The sequence below is a fragment of the Tachypleus tridentatus genome, chromosome 12, assembly GCF_004210375.1.
Source record: "Tachypleus tridentatus isolate NWPU-2018 chromosome 12, ASM421037v1, whole genome shotgun sequence".
NCBI lineage: Eukaryota > Metazoa > Arthropoda > Merostomata > Xiphosura > Limulidae > Tachypleus > Tachypleus tridentatus.
The window spans coordinates 124,693,346-124,717,368 of NC_134836.1; the positions used below are offsets into that span (position 1 = coordinate 124,693,346).

The 24,023-nt window shown below is 31.7% G+C and overlaps 1 protein-coding gene across 1 annotated transcript; it reads right to left on the bottom strand.

Moving 5' to 3' along the window:
• Positions 1 to 281: 281 nt before the first annotated feature.
• LOC143234600 (NADH dehydrogenase [ubiquinone] 1 alpha subcomplex subunit 10, mitochondrial-like) lies at positions 282 to 23,794 on the bottom strand. The gene is given in 9 exon segments (XM_076472062.1): positions 282 to 606; positions 967 to 1,081; positions 5,965 to 6,075; positions 8,001 to 8,055; positions 13,065 to 13,137; positions 13,140 to 13,152; positions 17,302 to 17,423; positions 20,705 to 20,791; positions 23,106 to 23,794. Coding segments are annotated over 7 exon segments (942 nt in total). The 5' UTR covers positions 23,671 to 23,794; the 3' UTR covers positions 282 to 606; positions 967 to 1,081; positions 5,965 to 6,048.
• Between the last annotated feature and the right edge of the window lie 229 nt (positions 23,795 to 24,023).

Consider the following 24,023-nt stretch of genomic DNA (forward strand, 5'->3'; position numbering starts at 1 on the left):
CGGTGTCTACAGTCTTTATTCTCCAACAACCCAAACTACACAGCTTCCAATTACATGGTATTGGCCACTACATCAATGATACAAGAACCTAGTTCCAGAGTATTAGTCTATAAAGTAATGTTTAATGTAATCTCAACCTTTCACCAATATGGCTTTCAAAGACAATCCTTCGACTACCTTGTTTCTAAAGCTTTGACTACCCTTATTACTCAGTTTGTTATGCCAGTAACGTAGTAAATTATTTAAAAGGGAAGAAAAGAACTGTATAAATGCACTGTGAGTCATTTTCTTCAACATTTATTCTCCAAAAATTCTAGAACAATTCAAATAAATACAGTTACGCTCAAATGACCAAGACTTGGTGGTTATGTAAGGCTGCAGTTATACTGTTCATCCTTGAAAATAATTATGAACTACAAGTAAGAAAAACACACACACACACCAAGTTGTCATTTTTCACCACTAGGTGGAAATAGCATCAAGACTAAATGACATTTAAGGTATTGTAAATTTCTGATTATCTCGGTAATTGATAAACATTTTGAAAAGAATCCCCTTGTCTCCCATGTCTTTGTTAAATCCCTTTACGTATTTGTTTCCAGGAGCCTAGAAGAAGAGAAATTACATAACAATCACTGTACAACAAACTACATTTTAAACTACATAGCTGAGTAAAAACTAGCATTAACAACTTTTGTTATTTAGTGTTGAAACAGACATATGAATTTTTAAAAACTTAAAAAAAACAGTTATGAATCTTTAATATAGTAATGCATTAATTCATATTTTGTGGTTTAGATGCATCAAGTATGCTTTTCAAAATATTAACAGACTTCCTCCTACATAATATAGTTTACACTATACTGTTAAGACAGTGCATCTCTTCATACACTCATGCATGATTAAATGAAACTATTAACATAGCTATAAATAAATTTCACAGAACCAACATGACCTTGAACTTACATTTCTCATGACATCAATATATGTCTTGTAGTCCTGTGCTGAAATCAGAAGTTCTGGCACATCCAGGTTTGGAATGTTCAACAAAGACATTAACTTGTATTTTCTATTGCTAAACCTAAAATACAAAATCATAGTTGAAATAATAAAACTGGAATACTAACCTAGTCCTCAAAGTTATTTTTTAACTGCTTCACAAACTGCACATATAGTAGCAAATAAATTAGTAATACTGATGCAATCAATGGAGTATGGTTTTTAAACTTACCAAATGTTATCTCAGTTATGACACAGTACAAGACAATTGTATAAATAAACAACTTTGTTAATCAGCCTTTCTGATCTGAACACAAATCTCCACAGGTGATGATAGCTATCTATATTTACTAGAGAAATGAAGATTCACAAAACTGTTGTTCTAAGGTTTTTGGTATCTAATGGTCTATAATGAATTCTAGTATAGCACTTCAACTGGTACCTTTAAAAAAAAATAATACAACTTTGACTGCAGTAATAACTTATTAAAAGGTTAAAAACTTGTATTTTTCATGAAATGTTGAAGCTTCTAACAAAAGAACACAACATCTTGCATAACCCACTACCTTACAATAGTACTGTTAACCCTTTCACAGGTCAAAGGCTATGTCATCACATTTGTTGACTTGCACTCAAAATGTTATTAAACTATTATTTTATAAATTTATGTCAATAAGTTTAGAATGAAATTGTAGATCATAATTCAAATTTTAATATTATATACGAGTTAGTTTCTTAATTTAAAGGTAAATATTAAGAGAATACATCTAAATACACCTGAGATGATGAGAAAACCCACTTGTAGAGAAAAATATATGTAAAAACGGCTGGTATAGGTTGAGAAAATGTAGAGGAGCGAACCTAGACATAAAAAATATTCTTAACCCATACCAGCTGTTTTTACATATACATCTAAATACAAAGTTTAGTGAGTTACATGGTTTGTTGAATGCAGCGCTGTTTAAAATTAGATGTTTGTAATGTGTAAAGTCTGTAGTTTCGTATAAATTAGGAACTCAAATTACTAATATCAGAAAGCTAGAATGTAAGATAAGAACTTGTATCTTTTATTTTAATGAGATATGACTTGTGTACTGAACCAAACACACTGGCCCCCAGATATGACTTGTGTACTGAACCAAACACACTGGCCCCCAGATATGACTTGTGTACTGAACCAAACACACTGGCCCCCAGATATGACTTGTGTACTGAACCAAACACACTGGCCCCCAGATATGACTTGTGTACTGAACCAAACACACTGGCCCCCAGATATGACTTGTGTACTGAACCAAACTCACTGGCCCCCAGATATGACTTGTGTACTGAACCAAACACACTGGCCCCCAGATATGACTTGTGTACTGAATCAAACACAGTGGTCCCACTCTTCTCTTTATATTGTTTTTTTTAAAGTCCCTTATACATACTTACTATGACATGTAAATAACAAATCAACAGAATGTCCCCAGAGTGGTTTTCCCCACTATTTTAATCTTTCAAAATGCTACAGCATTCTTTTAATTTAAGATTTCAATTAAGTAAGGTGTGTTTTTAGGTTGACCAGTTTCTTTTTGTTTTTAAATGTAAATAGACCTTAATCACCAATTTTAATAATTTATAGTGGAACTCTATAGTGTCAGTATAATGGGCTATGATATTTTGGTTATTCAACTGTATATATAAAACCTATAAAACTGTTTGATAGCCTCCATGTGTGAAATTTTAAAAAGGCTTAGCAATCTATATCTAGCAGCAACCGAGTCTAAATGTTATATCAAGAAGATAATTGTTTTCTTTACTTCTAGATTCATTGTTCTATACTAAAAAAATAAATAAATTTTTATATGACACACACACAGTGCAACTGTATATTGAAGTTGTTAAAGTGATAGGCACCACATAGAATAAAGATACCAAAATATAAAGTATTACTGAAAACACACCCTTGAAATGTATTTAAGAGGTTTTACGAGATTACACACGAGATTTGTGGGATGAATAATAGATTTGTTTTCATCATAACACAAAATCACTTCACACTCACACTAGTAACAAATCACTTCACACTCACACTAGTAATGAAACAGATTCAATATTTTCACAAACAAATCCTTAGTAAAAATATTTCATTAAAAAATATGATTTTCTGTATACAAAATAGTTGTAACATTTACCACATCTTATGCAGATACACATGCTGTATCAAACATTATAGTGCAAATACTTGATGTGTGCAAGTGTCGACGAACTCGTGTATATTATACTGATCCCATAGAAAAGTGTCGACAAACTCGTGTGTATTATACTGATCCCATAGGAAAGTGTCGACAAACTCGTGTATATTATACTGGTCCCATAGGAAAGTGTCGACAAACTCGTGTGTATTATACTGGTCCCATAGAAAAGTGTCGACAAACTCGTGTATATTATACTGATCCCATAGGAAAGTGTCGACAAACTCGTGTGTATTATACTGATCCCATAGGAAAGTGTCGACAAACTCGTGTATATTATACTGATCCCATAGGAAAGTGTCGACAAACTCGTGTATATTATACTGATCCCATAGGAAAGTGTCGACAAACTCGTGTGTATTATACTGGTCCCATAGAAAAGTGTCGACAAACTCGTGTGTATTATACTGATCCCATAGGAAAGTGTCGACAAACTCGTGTATATTATACTGATCCCATAGGAAAGTGTCGACAAACTCGTGTGTATTATACTGGTCCCATAGAAAAGTGTCGACAAACTCGTGTATATTATACTGATCCCATAGGAAAGTGGCGACAAACTCGTGTGTATTATACTGGTCCCATAAAAAAGTGTCGACAAACTCGTGTATATTATACTGATCCCATAGAAAAGTGTAGATAAACTCGTGTATATTACACTGGTCCCATAGAAAAGTGTAGATAAACTCGTGTATATTACACTGATCCCATAGAAAAGTGTAGATAAACTCGTGTATATTATACTGATCCCGTAGAAAAGTGTAGATAAACTCGTGTATATTACACTGGTCCCATAGAAAAGTGTAGACAAACTCGTGTGTATTACACTGGTCCCATAGAAGAGTGTAGATAAACTCGTGTATATTATACTGATCCCATAGAAAAGTGTAGATAAACTCGTGTATATTATACTGATCCCAGAGAAAAGTGTCGACAAACTCGTGTGTATTATACTGATCCCAGAGAAAAGTGTCGACAAACTCGTGTGTATTATACTGATCCCATAGAAAAGTGTGGATAAACTCGTGTATATTATACTGATCCCAGAGAAAAGTGTCGACAAACTCGTGTGTATTATACTGATCCCATAGAAAAGTGTAGATAAACTCGTGTATATTATACTGATCCCATAGAAAAGTGTAGACAAACTGGTGTATATTATACTGATCCCATAGAAAAGTGTAGACAAACTCGTGTATATTATACTGATCCCATAGAAAAGTGTAGACAAACTCGTGTATATTACACTGATCCCATAGAAAAGTGTAGATAAACTCGTGTATATTATACTGATCCCGTAGAAAAGTGTAGATAAACTCGTGTATATTATACTGATCCCATAGAAAAGTGTAGATAAACTCGTGTATATTATACTGATCCCATAGAAAAGTGTAGATAAACTCGTGTATATTACACTGATCCCATAGAAAAGTGTAGATAAACTCGTGTATATTATACTGATCCCGTAGAAAAGTGTAGATAAACTGGTGTATATTATACTGATCCCGTAGAAAAGTGTAGATAAACTCGTGTATATTATACTGATCCCATAGAAAAGTGTAGATAAACTTGTGTATATTATACTGATCCCATAGAAAAGTGTAGATAAACTCGTGTATATTACACTGATCCCATAGAAAAGTGTAGATAAACTCGTGTATATTATACTGATCCCGTAGAAAAGTGTAGATAAACTCGTGTATATTATACTGATCCCATAGAAAAGTGTAGATAAACTCGTGTATATTATACTGATCCCATAGAAAAGTGTCAACTTTGATGAACATCAACATTTTAAAACCATATATATAATTATTTTGATTACACTATGTAACAAAATTTATTATTTTTCATGTTCCTGGACAGAAAGTGTTATTTCCCAATTGCTTATACCTAAAGTAAATGAAAAAGACCTATTTTTCTCTTCAAACTTTGCTTTTGTCACCTGGGAGCGTATAACGAAAACGTGATTGAAGACTATATTTGCGGACTGACACGTGAAAGTGATTTACATTACAGTCGCAAATCTCGAAAAACTACTCACTTCTAAACATTTTTATATAACTTTAGTATAAATACATGTAAATCTTGATTCATATGTTGTTTTATTCAGACCTTATGTAAATGAAAATGTACACATTTGCCTGTTTTTACACAGAAAATAGGTTAATTTCTAAATTTCATTATCCAGGTCACAAAAGCAAAGTTTGAAGGGAATAATGGTCATTTTCTGTACTTTTACAACATAAGTAATTAAGAAATAACACATATTATCCAGGAACAAAATTTGTGTTACACAGTGTTATAATAAATTTACCAGTAAAGATTTTACAATTGTACGAAACAAAACTTGGAAGTTACACACACATGAAAACATCAAGAGGAAAATTTGTATGAAATACTGATATTGTCAAACTGAATACATGTTTTATATATTGATCCATACATTGTTGTTTACAGTTTAACTTACAGATATGTTTTACTGTTAACCATTTGATTATACATGCGTACTACTAAAGACAGCATCTATTAGCAACACAAGAAAAAAGTTCTCCTTAACTTATAATTGTTGAAATTAAATCATCAGACTGGTAAGAACAGACAGATACACTGTTGTAGATGTGTCCTTCTCACAATCGAGTTAAAAGAATAACCATCACCCTAACCAAACTACCAAACTCGAGTCTGCTGTTGTAACACTTGCAATACAAGGTCAGCTACTCACGTGTATCTCAAACCATTCCACTCATCAATTTCATAAATCCTCCAGTCCTTAAGTTTGGGATCGTGTTTCTCGAATCGATCAAAGTCAACGCTGCTCAATGTCCTCGACAACCTAAGGACACAAATTTCACCTGGTCTCAATATTCCATAAGTAAATCAGCAATTTTTAAGTCTGGCTTGACAACATGTTTTAGATGTTATTAACTGGAAGTTAAACAGTTCTTAATAGACAAGCACAAGAACACTCATTGTACACAAGGACTGAAGTGTTAGTCTTGCAAGTGGCTTTTTTAAAATCAATTTCAGAAGTTCTTTAACAAAATAAAAACGTTTGTAGTTAAATCTTCTGACAGTATTTTAGAATATGCCACAACTATCAATAAAATAAATAAAATATATTTGGTAGTTGACTATAAAAAGTTTAAAGTTATCAGATGCATACAATGAGTGATAGGCAGAGCAGTCACAGTTTTTATATTACCATATACTACTCAGTGAAAGCACAGTAGCTTTTCATCCAATGCCACACATCCAAGATGCCCAAGCTTCATACTGGATTCAAGTAAATTCTGTCTTAGTGAGAGCCACCTGGTATAATAAACTACTCTGACACTGTCTGTGTAATTAAAGCTTTATAGTACCACTTTATACAAAAACTGGGTTGAAACTAACACAAACTAAAGAAATCAGGTTTGCTATCATTAGGATAGTTTGTTTTGAATATTGAGCAAATCCACAGATCTATCTGCACTAGCTATTCCTAAGTTAGCAGTGAAAGACTAGAGGTAAGCTAGCTAGTCATTACTAGGTAAATCTTGGGTTACTCTCTTACCATTGAATAGTTGGATTGACCACCCCTTAGGACATTCCCCATGGTTCATAATGTTTACATACAAATTTTGGTCGAGATTAAAAGAAAAGGCTTGGAAAAGTTAGCGGGTAAATAAAACACACCTCATGTTTTTATATACAAAACTTGTCCCTCAACATCTCCACGGTTACTCCAGTCACATGTCAAACATGTGCATCACTTACCACTTCAACATCTCCACGATTACTCCAGTCACATGTCAAACACGTGCATCACTTACCACTTCAACATCTCCACGGTTACTCCAGTCACATGTCAAACACGTATCACTTACCACTTCAACATCTCCACGGTTACTCCAGTCACATGTCAAACACGTGTATCACTTACCACTTCAACATCTCCACGGTTACTCCAGTCACATGTCAAACACGTATCACTTACCACTTCAACATCTCCACGATACTCCAGTCACATCTCACACACACGTATCACTTACCACTTCAACATCTCCACGATACTCCAGTCACATCTCACACACGCGCATCACTTACCACTTCAACATCTCCACGGTTACTCCAGTCACATGTCAAACACGTGTATCACTTACCACTTCAACATCTCCACGGTTACTCCAGTCACATGTCAAACACGTGTATCACTTACCACTTCAACATCTCCACGGTTACTCCAGTCACATGTCAAACACGTGTATCACTTACCACTTCAACATCTCCACGGTTACTCCAGTCACATGTCAAACACGTGTATCACTTACCACTTCAACATCTCCACGGTTACTCCAGTCACATGTCAAACACGTGTATCACTTACCACTTCAACATCTCCACGATTACTCCAGTCACATCTCACACACGTGTATCACTTACCACTTCAACATCTCCACGATTACTCCAGTCACATCTCACACACGTGCATCACTTACCACTTCAACATCTCCACGGTTACTCCAGTCACATGTCAAACAAGTGTATCACTTACCACTTCAACATCTCCACGGTTACTCCAGTCACATGTCAAACAAGTGCATCACTTACCACTTCAACATCTCCACGGTTACTCCAGTCACATGTCAAACACGTGCATCACTTACCACTTCAACATCTCCACGGTTACTCCAGTCACATGTCAAACACGTGTATCACTTACCACTTCAACATCTCCACGATTACTCCAGTCACATGTCAAACACGTGTATCACTTACCACTTCAACATCTCCATAGTTACTCCAATCGTATATCAGTAACTCTGCATGTTTACTGAGAATAAAACATTGAGAAGTTTAATTAAAAACAAATCACTTTTACAGTATAAAAATGCATTTTACAGTTAAGTTCAATATAAGTTAACATTCAATGCAGTATAACAAACAAATATATATCAATGAAACCATATTCTAAACACAGACACCATATTGTTATTTACCTCATATAGAAACAACAAACTGTAAAAACATTTCAAACCATATTCTAAACACAGAAACACCATATTGTTATTTACCTGATATAGAAACAACAAACTGTAAAAACATTTCAAACCATATTCTAAACACAGAAACACCATATTGTTATTTACCTCATATAGAAACAACAAACTGTAAAAACATTTCAAACCATATTCTAAACACAGACACCATATTGTTATTTACCTGATATAGAAACAACAAACTGTAAAACATTTCAAACCATATTCTAAACACAGAAACACCATATTGTTATTTACCTGATATAGAAACAACAAACTGTAAAAACATTTCAAACCATATTCTAAACACAGACACCATATTGTTATTTACCTCATATAGAAACAACAAACTGTAAAAAACATTTCAAACCATATTCTAAACACAGAAACACCATATTGTTATTTACCTCATATAGAAACAACAAACTGTAAAAAACATTTCAAACCATATTCTAAACACAGACACCATATTGTTATTTACCTCATATAGAAACAACAAACTGTAAAAAACATTTCAAACCATATTCTAAACACAGAAACACCATATTGTTATTTACCTGATATAGAAACAACAAACTGTAAAAACATTTCAAACCATATTCTAAACACAGACACCATATTGTTATTTACCTCATATAGAAACAACAAACTGTAAAAACATTTCAAACCATATTCTAAACACAGAAACACCATATTGTTATTTACCTGATATAGAAACAACAAACTGTAAAAACATTTCAAACCATATTCTAAACACAGAAACACCATATTGTTATTTACCTGATATAGAAACAACAAACTGTAAAAACATTTCAAACCATATTCTAAACACAGAAACACCATATTGTTATTTACCTCATATAGAAACAACAAACTGTAAAAAACATTTCAAACCATATTCTAAACACAGAAACACCATATTGTTATTTACCTCATATAGAAACAACAAACTGTAAAAACATTTCAAACCATATTCTAAACACAGAAACACCATATTGTTATTTACCTCATATAGAAACAACAAACTGTAAAAACATTTCAAACCATATTCTAAACACAGACACCATATTGTTATTTACCTCATATACAAACAACAAACTGTAAAAACATTTCAAACCATATTCTAAACACAGAAACACCATATTGTTATTTACCTGATATAGAAACAACAAACTGTAAAAAACATTTCAAACCATATTCTAAACACAGAAACACCATATTGTTATTTACCTCATATAGAAACAACAAACTGTAAAAAACATTTCAAACCATATTCTAAACACAGAAACACCATATTGTTATTTACCTGATATAGAAACAACAAACTGTAAAAACATTTCAAACCATATTCTAAACACAGAAACACCATATTGTTATTTACCTCATATAGAAACAACAAACTGTAAAAACATTTCAAACCATATTCTAAACACAGACACCATATTGTTATTTACCTCATATAGAAACAACAAACTGTAAAAACATTTCAAACCATATTCTAAACACAGAAACACCATATTATTATTTACCTCATATAGAAACAACAAACTGTAAAAACATTTCAAACCATATTCTAAACACAGAAACACCATATTATTATTTACCTCATATAGAAACAACAAACTGTAAAAACATTTCAAACCATATTCTAAACACAGAAACACCATATTATTATTTACCTCATATAGAAACAACAAACTGTAAAAACATTTCAAACCATATTCTAAACACAGAAACACCATATTATTATTTACCTCATATAGAAACAACAAACTGTAAAAACATTTCAAACCATATTCTAAACACAGAAACACCATATTATTATTTACCTCATATAGAAACAACAAACTGTAAAAACATTTCAAACCATATTCTAAACACAGAAAAACCATATTGTTATTTACCTCATATAGAAACAACAAACTGTAAAAAACATTTCAAACCATATTCTAAACACAGAAACACCATATTGTTATTTACCTGATATAGAAACAACAAACTGTAAAAACATTTCAAACCATATTCTAAACACAGAAACACCATATTGTTATTTACCTGATATAGAAACAACAAACTGTAAAAACATTTCAAACCATATTCTAAACACAGAAACACCATATTGTTATTTACCTCATATAGAAACAACAAACTGTAAAAACATTTCAAACCATATTCTAAACACAGAAACACCATATTGTTATTTACCTCATATAGAAACAACAAACTGTAAAAACATTTCAAACCATATTCTAAACACAGAAACACCATATTGTTATTTACCTCATATAGAAACAACAAACTGTAAAAAACATTTCAAACCATATTCTAAACACAGAAACACCATATTGTTATTTACCTCATATAGAAACAACAGACTGTAAAAACATTTCAAACCATATTCTAAACACAGAAACACCATATTGTTATTTACCTCATATAGAAACAACAGACTGTAAAAACATTTCAAACCATATTCTAAACACAGAAACACCATATTGTTATTTACCTCATATAGAAACAACAACTGTAAAAACATTTCAAACCATATTCTAAACACAGAAACACCATATTGTTATTTACCTCATATAGAAACAACAACTGTAAAAACATTTCAAACCATATTCTAAACACAGAAACACCATATTGTTATTTACCTCATATAGAAACAACAAACTGTAAAAACATTTCAAACCATATTCTAAACACAGAAACACCATATTGTTATTTACCTCATATAGAAACAACAACTGTAAAATCATTTCAAACTATATTCTAAACACAGAAACACCATATTGTTATTTACCTGATATAGAAACAACAAACTGTAAAAACATTTCAAACCATATTCTAAACACAGACACCATATTGTTATTTACCTCATATAGAAACAACAAACTGTAAAAACATTTCAAACCATATTCTAAACACAGAAACACCATATTGTTATTTACCTGATATAGAAACAACAAACTGTAAAAACATTTCAAACCATATTCTAAACACAGAAACACCATATTGTTATTTACCTGATATAGAAACAACAAACTGTAAAAACATTTCAAACCATATTCTAAACACAGAAACACCATATTGTTATTTACCTGATATAGAAACAACAAACTGTAAAAAACATTTCAAACCATATTCTAAACACAGAAACACCATATTGTTATTTACCTGATATAGAAACAACAAACTGTAAAAACATTTCAAACCATATTCTAAACACAGAAACACCATATTGTTATTTACCTGATATAGAAACAACAAACTGTAAAAAACATTTCAAACCATATTCTAAACACAGAAACACCATATTGTTATTTACCTGATATAGAAACAACAAACTGTAAAAAACATTTCAAACCATATTCTAAACACAGAAACACCATATTGTTATTTACCTGATATAGAAACAACAAACTGTAAAAAACATTTCAAACCATATTCTAAACACAGAAACACCATATTGTTATTTACCTCATATAGAAACAACAAACTGTAAAAACATTTCAAACCATATTCTAAACACAGACACCATATTGTTATTTACCTCATATAGAAACAACAAACTGTAAAAACATTTCAAACCATATTCTAAACACAGAAACACCATATTGTTATTTACCTGATATAGAAACAACAAACTGTAAAAACATTTCAAACCATATTCTAAACACAGAAACACCATATTGTTATTTACCTCATATAGAAACAACAAACTGTAAAAACATTTCAAACCATATTCTAAACACAGACACCATATTGTTATTTACCTCATATAGAAACAACAAACTGTAAAAACATTTCAAACCATATTCTAAACACAGAAACACCATATTATTATTTACCTCATATAGAAACAACAAACTGTAAAAACATTTCAAACCATATTCTAAACACAGAAACACCATATTATTATTTACCTCATATAGAAACAACAAACTGTAAAAACATTTCAAACCATATTCTAAACACAGAAACACCATATTGTTATTTACCTCATATAGAAACAACAAACTGTAAAAACATTTCAAACCATATTCTAAACACAGAAACACCATATTGTTATTTACCTCATATAGAAACAACAAACTGTAAAAAACATTTCAAACCATATTCTAAACACAGAAACACCATATTGTTATTTACCTCATATAGAAACAACAAACTGTAAAAACATTTCAAACCATATTCTAAACACAGAAACACCATATTGTTATTTACCTCATATAGAAACAACAAACTGTAAAAACATTTCAAACCATATTCTAAACACAGAAACACCATATTGTTATTTACCTCATATAGAAACAACAAACTGTAAAAACATTTCAAACCATATTCTAAACACAGAAACACCATATTGTTATTTACCTCATATAGAAACAACAACTGTAAAACATTTCAAACCATATTCTAAACACAAACACCATATTGTTATTTACCTCATATAGAAACAACAAACTGTAAAAACATTTCAAACCATAAAGATGACAGATGTTGAAAGTGGGAACTTTACAGTTAGCAACAGAAATAAATGATCAAGTTATACTTTGACTTCTATAAGCTGTTCACAATGAAAACAATTAAATTTTGTGTGTTAAAGATTTCACACTAATGTTCAGGACTTTACAACAAGACCTGCTCACACACCTGTGTTTGTTAAATACGTTTGATACATAATTGAAAAATTCCACACTAAAGGATACACACATTATCTTACACTTGTATGACAAGATATCAACTTCAGTTGTGAATGTTTTGACACAAACAACAGACAACTGTTAAAAAGTCAACTCACCTGATCTGTTTTAAAAACTGCTGTTTGTAGTAATACTCCAAAGTTTCAAGGTATTCTTTAGTCAACACTTTGAATTAATTTCGTACGGCTGAAAATAAATCACCAAAACTAGAACAGTGTTTCACAACTTTAAACAAATTAGAAGACTAAAAAAATAGTTTTGTTGTTATTTATGTGAAAATAGATTTAATAACAAAAAATCTAAAAAACTAAATTAGTATTATGTAGAAATGGACCTGAGCATTATACAGAACATCATGTGGAACCGTGTTCCACACCACATTACCGATAGTAACATCATGCGGAACCGTGTTCCACACCACATTACCGATAGTAACATCATGCGGAACCGTGCTCCACACCACATTACCGATAGTAACATCATGCGGAACCGTGCTCCACACCACATTACCGATAGTAACATCATGCGGAACCGTGCTCCACACCACATTACCGATAGTAACATCATGCGTAACGTGTTCACACCATATTACTGACAGTAATATCATGTGGAACCGTGCTCCACACAATATTACTGACAGTAACATCATGTGGAACCGCGTTCACACAATATTACTGACAGTAACATCATGTGGAACCGCGCTCACACAATATTACTGACAGTAACATCAAGTGGAACCGTGCTCCACACCACATTACCGATAGTAATATCGCGTGGAACCGTGCTCACACCACATTACCGATAGTAATATCACGCGGAACCGCGGCTCCACACCACATTACCGATAGTAACATCACGCGGAACCGCGTTCACACCACATTACCGATAGTAACATCACGTGGAACCGTGCTCCACACCACATTACCGATAGTAACATCATGCGTAACCGTGCTCCACACCATATTACTGACAGTAACATCATGTGGAACCGTGCTCCACACAATATTACTGACAGTAACATCATGTGGAACCGTGCTCCACACAATATTACTGACAGTAACATCAAGTGGAACCGTGCTCCACACCACATTACCGATAGTAACATCATGTGGAACCGTGCTCCACACCACATTACCGATAGTAATATCACGTGGAACCGTGCTCCACACCACATTACCGATAGTAACATCACGTGGAACCGTGCTCCACACCATATTACCGATAGTAACATAATGTGGAACCGTGCTCCACACCATATTACCGATAGTAACATAATGTGGAACCGTGCTCCACACCACATTACCGATAGTAACATCACGTGGAACCGTGCTCCACACCACATTACCGATAGTAACATCACGTGGAACTGTGCTCCACACCACATTACCGATAGTAATTTTCTTTTAAAATGTGGTCTCTATACAGATCATGCATTTTTTACCAGTTTAATTGAAAATTTTTTCCAAGTTTTTCATTTATGCTGAATTTATGTAGTTTTCACAAAAATATGGTCCAAAAGTCTGTTTAAAATGACCACTTTGTTCTAGGAACTTTTCTTCCTTTGTTTCCCTCAAGAGATAACACTAGTTTTGGCCATGGGAATGCATGGCTGTAATATTTAACATTATGCAAAACCGTAGACCACAGCAGTGCCCCTCATCAGTAGGTCTGAGATTACAACCTTCCTTACATTTCACAAGAATCACAAGTCACATAAAAAGCAATATTGCCAAATAGTAAAAAAAAGGTTTCCACTAACAACGAGATATCAGACTCGCACGACCCAGGCTCTCAAACAAACTGGTCAACAGAAAGAAGTCTCGATGGAGAGGAATAAATGAATCCATTCTTGAGGCCAGTGAAATCTAAAACTTATGTCCAGCACAAATATATACATTTTGTTTTGTATTTCATGATAAATACAACATGGTCTGTACAACACACCATATCCCACTCTATTTATTTCTTAGCTTAAATTCATTATTACTTTGAGATTTAACCTAATATCTTCTTATAAAGCAGAACCACAAAATAATCTTTATAGAAATTAGTTTCATTTGAGAACCATAACAGCAGCATCTTGAAAATATAATCTTTTACTTAAAATATCTAAATATTCACAAACTGTGTCATCTGTTAATATCTGAACAATCTAGAAACACATTAACCATTTATATATTTGCAAGGATATACAGAACACACATTATCTAGTAACATCCATACACTGAAGAATGTAGACTATCCAATAACGTTAAAACACTATAAATAAAGCTTATTTATTAAAAGTTGCACACTGTGTAGAAATAGGTTATTGAAGAATGTCTTTAGATATGCAGTATTTAGAAATATGTGAACACTGTAGATTAATGTCCAAACACTTTTATTTAATGATATGATTACTGAATTATGTTCCCACAAATAATGTATTTAAAGAGAAATAAATTATCATTAAAAACATTTTCTGATGTATTACTTTTTACCTATTAGCTTCAGGTAACTGAGGATTATAAAAAGTATTTACTCTGCCTATATAACATCTATACTGATATTACTTCTATCTTATGTTTGTCCGGGCCAGGGGCCTAGATCCTGGGGGATGAGGGGTATACATCCCCCCTTCATTTTAGGTGGGGGTATGGTGCATACAATCATCCCCCCCCTACAGTTTGGTCTGTTGAATTGTTTTATTGCATCACAGGCCTACAAATTATGTGTTTGTTCTTGTGATTTTCATGTTCTTACCAATCGAATTACATGATTAGGCCTAGATGTAGGCTTTTTCAGTAGCCGAAATGTACATCTTTAATATAGGCGTGCTTCTAAGCTTTTCGATCTAAGCGATAGTTTGTAAGTATCAGTCAGTAGGCCTAAGTATACATACAAGTATCGTGGCAACAAGATTACTCTGTGACTGCCTGTTTACAGCTTTCAGGTTCACGTAATCAGAGATTACCAATTTGTAAATTGAACAGTCCACATAAGTGGTGAAGACAGTAAGTATGTTATCATCAGTATATACAGGGTGGCCCCTAAGTCCCTACCCATCCATATATCTTATGTATCCAGTGTATCTGTGTGCTGTCCCTTATTCTCACTGCATAATACTTGTCACAATACACTCTTCAAGTGTAAATGGGCTTACATCAGCCATATTTCTCTGAATAAAAAAGAAACAAATTTATAATACATGCATAATTGAATATAACATCATAACATATGGATGGATACAGACTTACGGGCCACCCTGTAGTTAACAGCATCTATAATTAATATACCAGTGAAAAGTGAAACATGAACAACATTTTAGTCTACTTTCAACATTTTCATTGCAAGGAAATGCAAGTGTTTTATGAGCTTATATCTCACCCTCAATGTGACCAATATCAAAACTAAACATTATGATACATTCTTGCTGTCAAAAGATGTTAACCTTGAAAATCTGTTCTATAACATTTTTGTTACTTTGTGAAGAACATTATAACATATCTGTATTACTTTTCAATAATTTTCACAACAAGTAAACACTGTATATATCAGCTAAGTTTTTGTTGAAATTATCCTAATTTCATTATTGTATTTTGCTGAAGAAATGCTTATCTTACTGTACATCTGATGGTGTTCTGTTAAATACCAGCAACTTGAAGAGTACTATTAATAAGAACTTGAGTGGAAGTAACAAAGACACCATAATAATATTAACTATCTGGTACCAGCATCACCAGGGTTCTTCCAAATGGTTGGGATACAACAGACATCATAATGAGTGTAAAAAGCTGTAATTAAAGTGGTTCATACACACCAAGTTCATAAAAAAACAGCCAATTACTCAGCACAACATTCTCAAAAAGTTAAGCATGATCACTTACACTGATAACAACACAATAACTTCATCAATCGATAAGAAAGGAGAACACTCACTGTTAAAGGCCACATCATCAATATATCAGTTTGTATCAAACTTTACACTAAAAAATTCTATATCTGATATAACCCAAGACTACTTCAGAGCTAACTTTTTTCTTAAATGTCAGAAACAAGTACATAAGAGGTAACGACTGCTTGCCCCACTTCCCAAAAATTAAAGTTCATGTTTTGTCTTGTGTTACGCAGTTTAATGTACAGTAGGGGCTAGTGAAAAAAAACATTAGTTACCTCATTTAAGTCGTATCCCAACATGAAATGAACATTGCTTTCCACAAGAATAAAATAAGACTATGGTTATCACAATATGAAGTTTACAATAACCATGCATTTATAAAATACTCACTCCTTAAAGAATTACTACTGAAACACAAAAGTTTGATACGATAAACTTATTAACAGAATTTATCTTACCACATTTCTCTTGTTTATTCTTTCCATCAAAATGTCAACTGGTACATCTAGATAAATCACCAGGTGAGGTTGTAGAAGTTCACCAATGGTGTTGTTTTTAACTTCATAGTATAAATTCCGTGCTAGAGAAATTGTAGAAACACGCAAGTTATGTCTTCTCGCTCAAATATATAAACTGTACAAGAACAAAGGAATGAACAAAGGAAAGTGTTTCACCAGATACACATTATAGTGACATCATTTTTGTAATTACCTAATATTATGATAAAATTCATAAAAATTAGATCCATACTTTTTTTTTTTTTTTTTTTTTTTACAATCAAGCGTTGTTAAATTTCATATAATAGCTTTTTCTGAAACTTGGTTTGTTGAGGATGGATTTGTTTCCTTTTCGATTCCAGGTTACTCCTTTTATTCTTCATCTTCTAGTCTAAATAAGGCTAGTGGAGTGGCAGTTTTTTGTTAAATTTGAGATACTGACTATGATAAAAGAAGTACAGTACATTAAGTCTGATGCTTTAATTTTATTTTGTATGATTCAAAATAAGAAATTTAATCTCTTTGTTGTTTATCGATCTCCTAGATTGCCTGTATTGAAATTTATTGATGAGCTTTCATTAGAATTGAATTTATACAAATATGATATTAATATACTTGTTGGTGATTTTAATATAGATGTTTTGGCATTTGATGATGTTTGTTATAAGAATGCATATTTTAAGTTTTGTCTGAGAACAATCTTCAGATATTATTTCTTCTCCTACACGGATAACCAATGTTACTAATTCTTGTATTGATCATTTTTTTAATTAGTGGAAATACTGTTAAAATTGTTATTCTTATATTGTTGAGAGTTTTTGACCGATCATTTTCCAATTGTTTTATGTATAGACATTTTATCGGATCTAAAACATGTCTCAAATGTTCAAAAGATTAAGTTTAATGAATTGAGTTCTTGTTTGAATTTTTCAGATTGGTCCTGTGTTATGAATTGTTCTGATGTTAATGTTGCTTATGATAATTTTGCTGAAGTGTTAACTGATTGTATTCAAAGTTGTACTACTACTGTTTCTGTGTCACGAAAGTTTAGAAAAAATTAAGCCATGGATTACCAGTGAATTGGTTTTGTTAATGATTAAAAGAGATAAGTTAAAAAAGAAAGTACATCAATTTCCTGATGATATTTATCTAAAGATTAGATTTAAGTGTTTAAGGAATTATATTGTTAGCTTGACCCGTAAGACTAAATGGACTTATTATCATAACCTGTTTAAGAATGCTAAAACTATTAAACAGAATTGGAATATTGTTAACTCTATTATTGATGTTAAAAAAAAAAAATAAGAAATTTTGTAATTTTGGTACTACTGATTTATCTGATTTGAATTATTTTTTTGTTAATGTTGCTAAATCTACTTGCTCCAATCCTAAATTTTGTTCTCAGGGCATGCCTCCTGCTCCTTCTTCTTCTTGTTATCTATATCCTGTTACTGTATCTGAAACTATGAATAATATTTTCTCCTTATCAAATTCAGCTTCTAATGGTGTAGATGGTGTTTCGGTTAAGATTTTGAAAGCTAATGCTAATCTTTTGCACCAATTTTGACTTTTTTAATTAATTTATCTTTTACTCAAGGAAGTTTCCTAATGCTTTAAAGTTATCATTGGTCATTCCTATTTATAAATCTGGTAATATTTCTGATTTTACTAATTATAGACCTATTTCCTTATTAATACATTTCTCTAAACTATTTGAAAATCTATGAAGATTAGAATTTTATCATTTCTTGATAGACATTCAGTTTTGTCTCCTTCTCAATTTGGCTTTTCGCCTGGGCTTGGAACGGAGGTTGCTGTTGCTAAACTTGTGGAAAGTATTACAGAAGCTTTGGATTCTGATCTTCATCCAATTGCTGTTTTTCTTGACTTAGCCAAAGCTTTTGATTCTGTTAATCATAAAATATTGTTAAATAAATTATCTTATTATGGTTTTAGAGGCATTGTTTTTTGATTGGTTTTTTTCTTACTTTCACAATAGAAAGCAATCGGTTTGTATCCATAATAATTATAGTGATTGGCTTACAATTAATGTTGAGTACCACAAGGTTCTGTTCTGGGCCCTTTATTATTTCTCATTTATATAAATGATATTCTTTACCAACAGTTTTTTGGAGATATCCAAGCCTATGCCGATGATATTGCTGTTGTTTATAGTAAGCCAAATCTAATTAATGAAGCCATTATTTCTAGTGATCTTAATAAAATTAAAATTGGCTTTTCTGTAATGACTTATCCTTAAATATATCTAAATCTTTTCTTCTTCAGTTTAACCTTTATGGTGTCATTCCAGCTTTTCCTTCTATTTTATCATTCTAGTGATTGTTATACTTACTCTAATTGTAAGTGTCCCAAATTGACTCAAGTTTCCTCTGTTAAATATTTAGGAATTATTTTAGATCGAAAATTAAATTGGCAATTTCATATTAATTCTTTAGTTAATAAATTAAAATATAGTTCTATGCTAATTTTTGAACTTTGTCATTGTGCTCCTTATCATATTTTGTTAAGTGTATATTATGCTCTCTTTCAATCTTTCTTACAATATTGTATTTCAATTTGGGGTGGTACATATAAGACTTTTTTAATTCCTATTCACAAGTTGCAAAAAGTGTTTTCTCTCTTATTTTTACTCATAGGTTTGATACCGATTTCAGTAAATTTAACTCCCCTCTTTCATATGATAAACTTTATTTATATTTTTTAGCTTTATCTACATTGCATGTTTCTTTTAATAGGCCTTTAAAGTCACTTCATATTTTACACGACTTCAATCTTTTTTCCAATTAATGTACCCACACCACGTAAAACAGTTACACTTCATCAATATCTTTATTTGGCACCTCATTATTCATAATTTTATTCCTTATAGTATAAGATCTTCTATTAATCGTGTTAATCAAAAGAAATACTTAAAACAATGGATCTTAAATACTGATGATAATATTCTGGGAACTTTATATTGATTTTGTAAGTTTTGATTTTACTTTATTATGTGTTTAACCATCACAGGACGAGTTAACTCTTTGTTGATGGTTTTATATTGATATTTGATTTTTTGTGTCTAATTTATTGCTTAATAAATTTATTATTATTATTATTATTATTATTATTACTGATATACATTAGGTTATACATGTGCTTTTTAGCTTAATTTTGACGTACAAATCACTCTAACAACAAAAACATTTTAATCAGTTGTGCTCTACAGAATGTTCCTTTATTAACTAAGAGATTAACTAAATATTAAAAACAAAAACAGATATAAGTTTGTTTGTTTTTAATTTACTTACTTATTGCAACAGAAAATAATGTTCTTGACTTTAACAATTTTCTATCAACTTACCAGGCTTGCTAATGTAACCAAACTTGACCATTGTTTCCAGAAAAACAAAATCACTGTATACTGAACGGTCCATCACTATTCCTTGACCTGTGAGTAAAGAAGCATTTATTCCCAAAATACCGTAGGGGTAACAGTTTTTATTTCACGATCCTTCACTGTTTACTATTTTACCCTTATCATTTGGTTTAGTTGCACTTTATTGTGTCAACTGTTACCTCACCTGTTTCCAAGCGAACATTAAATACGAAAATAATTTTTATATTAAGACCACAATTGTAGGTTCCCTAGCAAAGATGTATAAATGCTAAGCCAACAACTAATTACACAAAACAAATGTTATAGTCAGTGACATGACATGGTCTGACAAAAAATAATAAATCCTTAATATTCAAACTTAATAAGAACAAAAAGTGTTAGGTTTGTAAAACTGTAGTATACTTGTTTCACCATCTAGTTGTGAGTTAACGATGTTCCTTTGATAAGTGTAGCATGTTTAATGCGAACAATCTTACGAATTACTTCCTTTGATAAGTGTAGCATTTTTAACGTGAACAATCTTACGAATTACTTCCTTTGATAAGTGTAGCATGTTAAATGCGAACAATCTTACGAATTACTTCCTTTGATAAGTGTAGCATGTTTAACGCAAACAATCTTACGAATTACTTCCTTTGATAAGTGTAGCATGTTTAATGCGAACAATCTTAATTACTTCCTTTGATAAGTGTAGCATGTTTAATGCGAACAATCTTACGAATTACTTCCTTTGATAAGTGTAGCATGTTTAACGCGAACAATCTTACGAATTACTTCCTTTGATAAGTGTAGCATGTTTAATGCGAACAATCTTACGAATTACTTCCTTTGATAAGTGTAGCATGTTTAATGCGAACAATCTTACGAATTACTTCCTTTGATATGTGTAGCATGTTTAACGCGAACAATCTTACGAATTACTCCCTTTGATAAGTGTAGCATGTTTAACGCAAACAATCTTACGAATTACTTCCTTTGATAAGTGTAGCATGTTTAACGCGAACAATCTTAATAATTACTTCCTTTGATAAGTGTAGCATGTTTAACGCTGAACAATCTTAACGAATTACTTCCTTTGATAAGTGTAGCATGTTTAATGCTAACAATCTTAAAACTTACTTAACGTATCCTTTAACTTTGTTTCTACCACTCACCCATTAAGAAATAATTGAAAACAACAATCAGTAATCTTACAAAATCATAAAATATAACCAAATTATATAAAAAATATATGTTTTAACTTTATAATGAAACAATATTCCTAATATACATAGTTTCACAACCACAGCTATTAATTAACATATCTTCAAGCTACATCCAATGACATTTTGTGTGTCCAACCAAGTATATTTTGAAAATACTTATTCTACTTAATCTTGGTTGTCTCATTGCTTAGTTTATAATTCATTTTTTAGTTCTCATAATAAAAAAAAAAGATCAATATTTCCAAAAGCTAGAAGATCTATTTTTAACACTAACTGAAACCTCAATTATATTTTATTAAAAAGTGAGAAACATTACACATTTTCCATCACTTTGAATAAGTTCCGTAAACAAGTTTATGTGAAAACATAACATGGTAAAATGAACTTGTATCATACACAAATAGTATAAATTAAAGAATCATTCAAGGTCACCTTCCATAGCAATTACTTAAATAAACAGTATATGTTTACCTTTCATAAATCGCACAATGAACAGTAAATATACCATGTGTACTTTTCAAACAGGCCAGCTACTATAAAAATTCCTAATTTCTGAAACATGCCAAAGAGTAACATTAAATGTTTAATAATTAAATTAGTTTTACTACTTATTATTTCCAAGTCCAAATTTTCATTCTCGATTCTTACATGGAGAGCCTTTATTACGCCTTAGTACATAAGGGGACCAACACTAAAGATAGTAGCTGGCATGAGGTATTGTGGATATGAAAATAACATTAAATATTTATCCCACATCTTACTCTACAAGTTACTGTTTTGTGTTCTGTTCCCTATCAACTTCATTCACACTTGGTAGTTTTACTTGCTAGCAAGTTAATACAGTGGCCAAACAATTACGTGACACCACTATACTACAGCAATAACTCATCACAGGTATTAACATTATTTTTGTTCAGGTTGGTTGTATGACTATTAGCAACCAAACATCCTATTTGTACAAACAACAAAGATATGAATGGATGCATGAGCAAGATATCACACAAACAATCCATAAAAATGTTTAAATAACAACAAATTATCCATTAATTACTCTAGAAATTACACTCAGGACAAACTTTATACTACAAGTTTTACACCCTATTCCCCACTAACAAAACATAAGTATTATTTTTAACATATACCTAACTTGCTGTACTAACCTGTATGTAAAATATGCGCCAATGCATCAATGTACTGTTCATATCTCAACTTGTACATCTCGAACTGAAATCCAGAAATATTTTCATTACTGGGATTTTGGTAAAATGTTTTCACGTCGCATGATCTACATGAAGCGGGTAACTGAGGATCTAGTGTTCGCATATCAAACCCATAATCATTTACATAAACCATATCCATATTTGCCTCAGGAACAAAATGCATGTCGAGTTGTTCGGCTAGCTCTTCGGCAAACTTAGTTTTTCCCGCTGCAATATTTCCTTCCACAACAACAATTTTGGTATTTTCATCAAACCGAGAAAGTGTATCATCAAGTAATCCATGATACCACCTGTATTTCTTTTCCTTGTATGGCCAAGGAGCTGGCCTTTTATAATCTGGACTCCGTATCTGTTTTCCAGAAATCCAAGCAACTTGAAATTGAAGGGTTGGAAACGTTAGGCCCAGATGACCTCCAGAGTTTATCAGTGGTAGAGGATTTCTGGCGGCAAACATGACCTTAGGTCCAACCCTTGCAGTAGCTAAACGAACTGCTGACCACGTCATAGTAAGATATTTGTTTAACAACTAAAATAAAACTAAGATATTACAAAGCCTTTCACTATTTCTTATTCACTCCTAAACCTCTGATCTCTCCTACATTCACCTGAACGACAGCGACACCTCTACGGCTGCCCACTAAATAAAATATAAGAATTATTTTTTCTAATTTGGCTCATATTCCGCAAAATGTATATTTATTTTTAATCGAACTCATTAATTTCTGCAACTTGTTATAACATCAACAGTTAAGCAGTAATCTTCTAGATGTTTTGTAAGTGCAAATTAGTTAATCAAGCGCTTTTATGAACTCCATTAAGCTATCATGGCTGAACTTTTAAGATGAAAATGGATCTTGC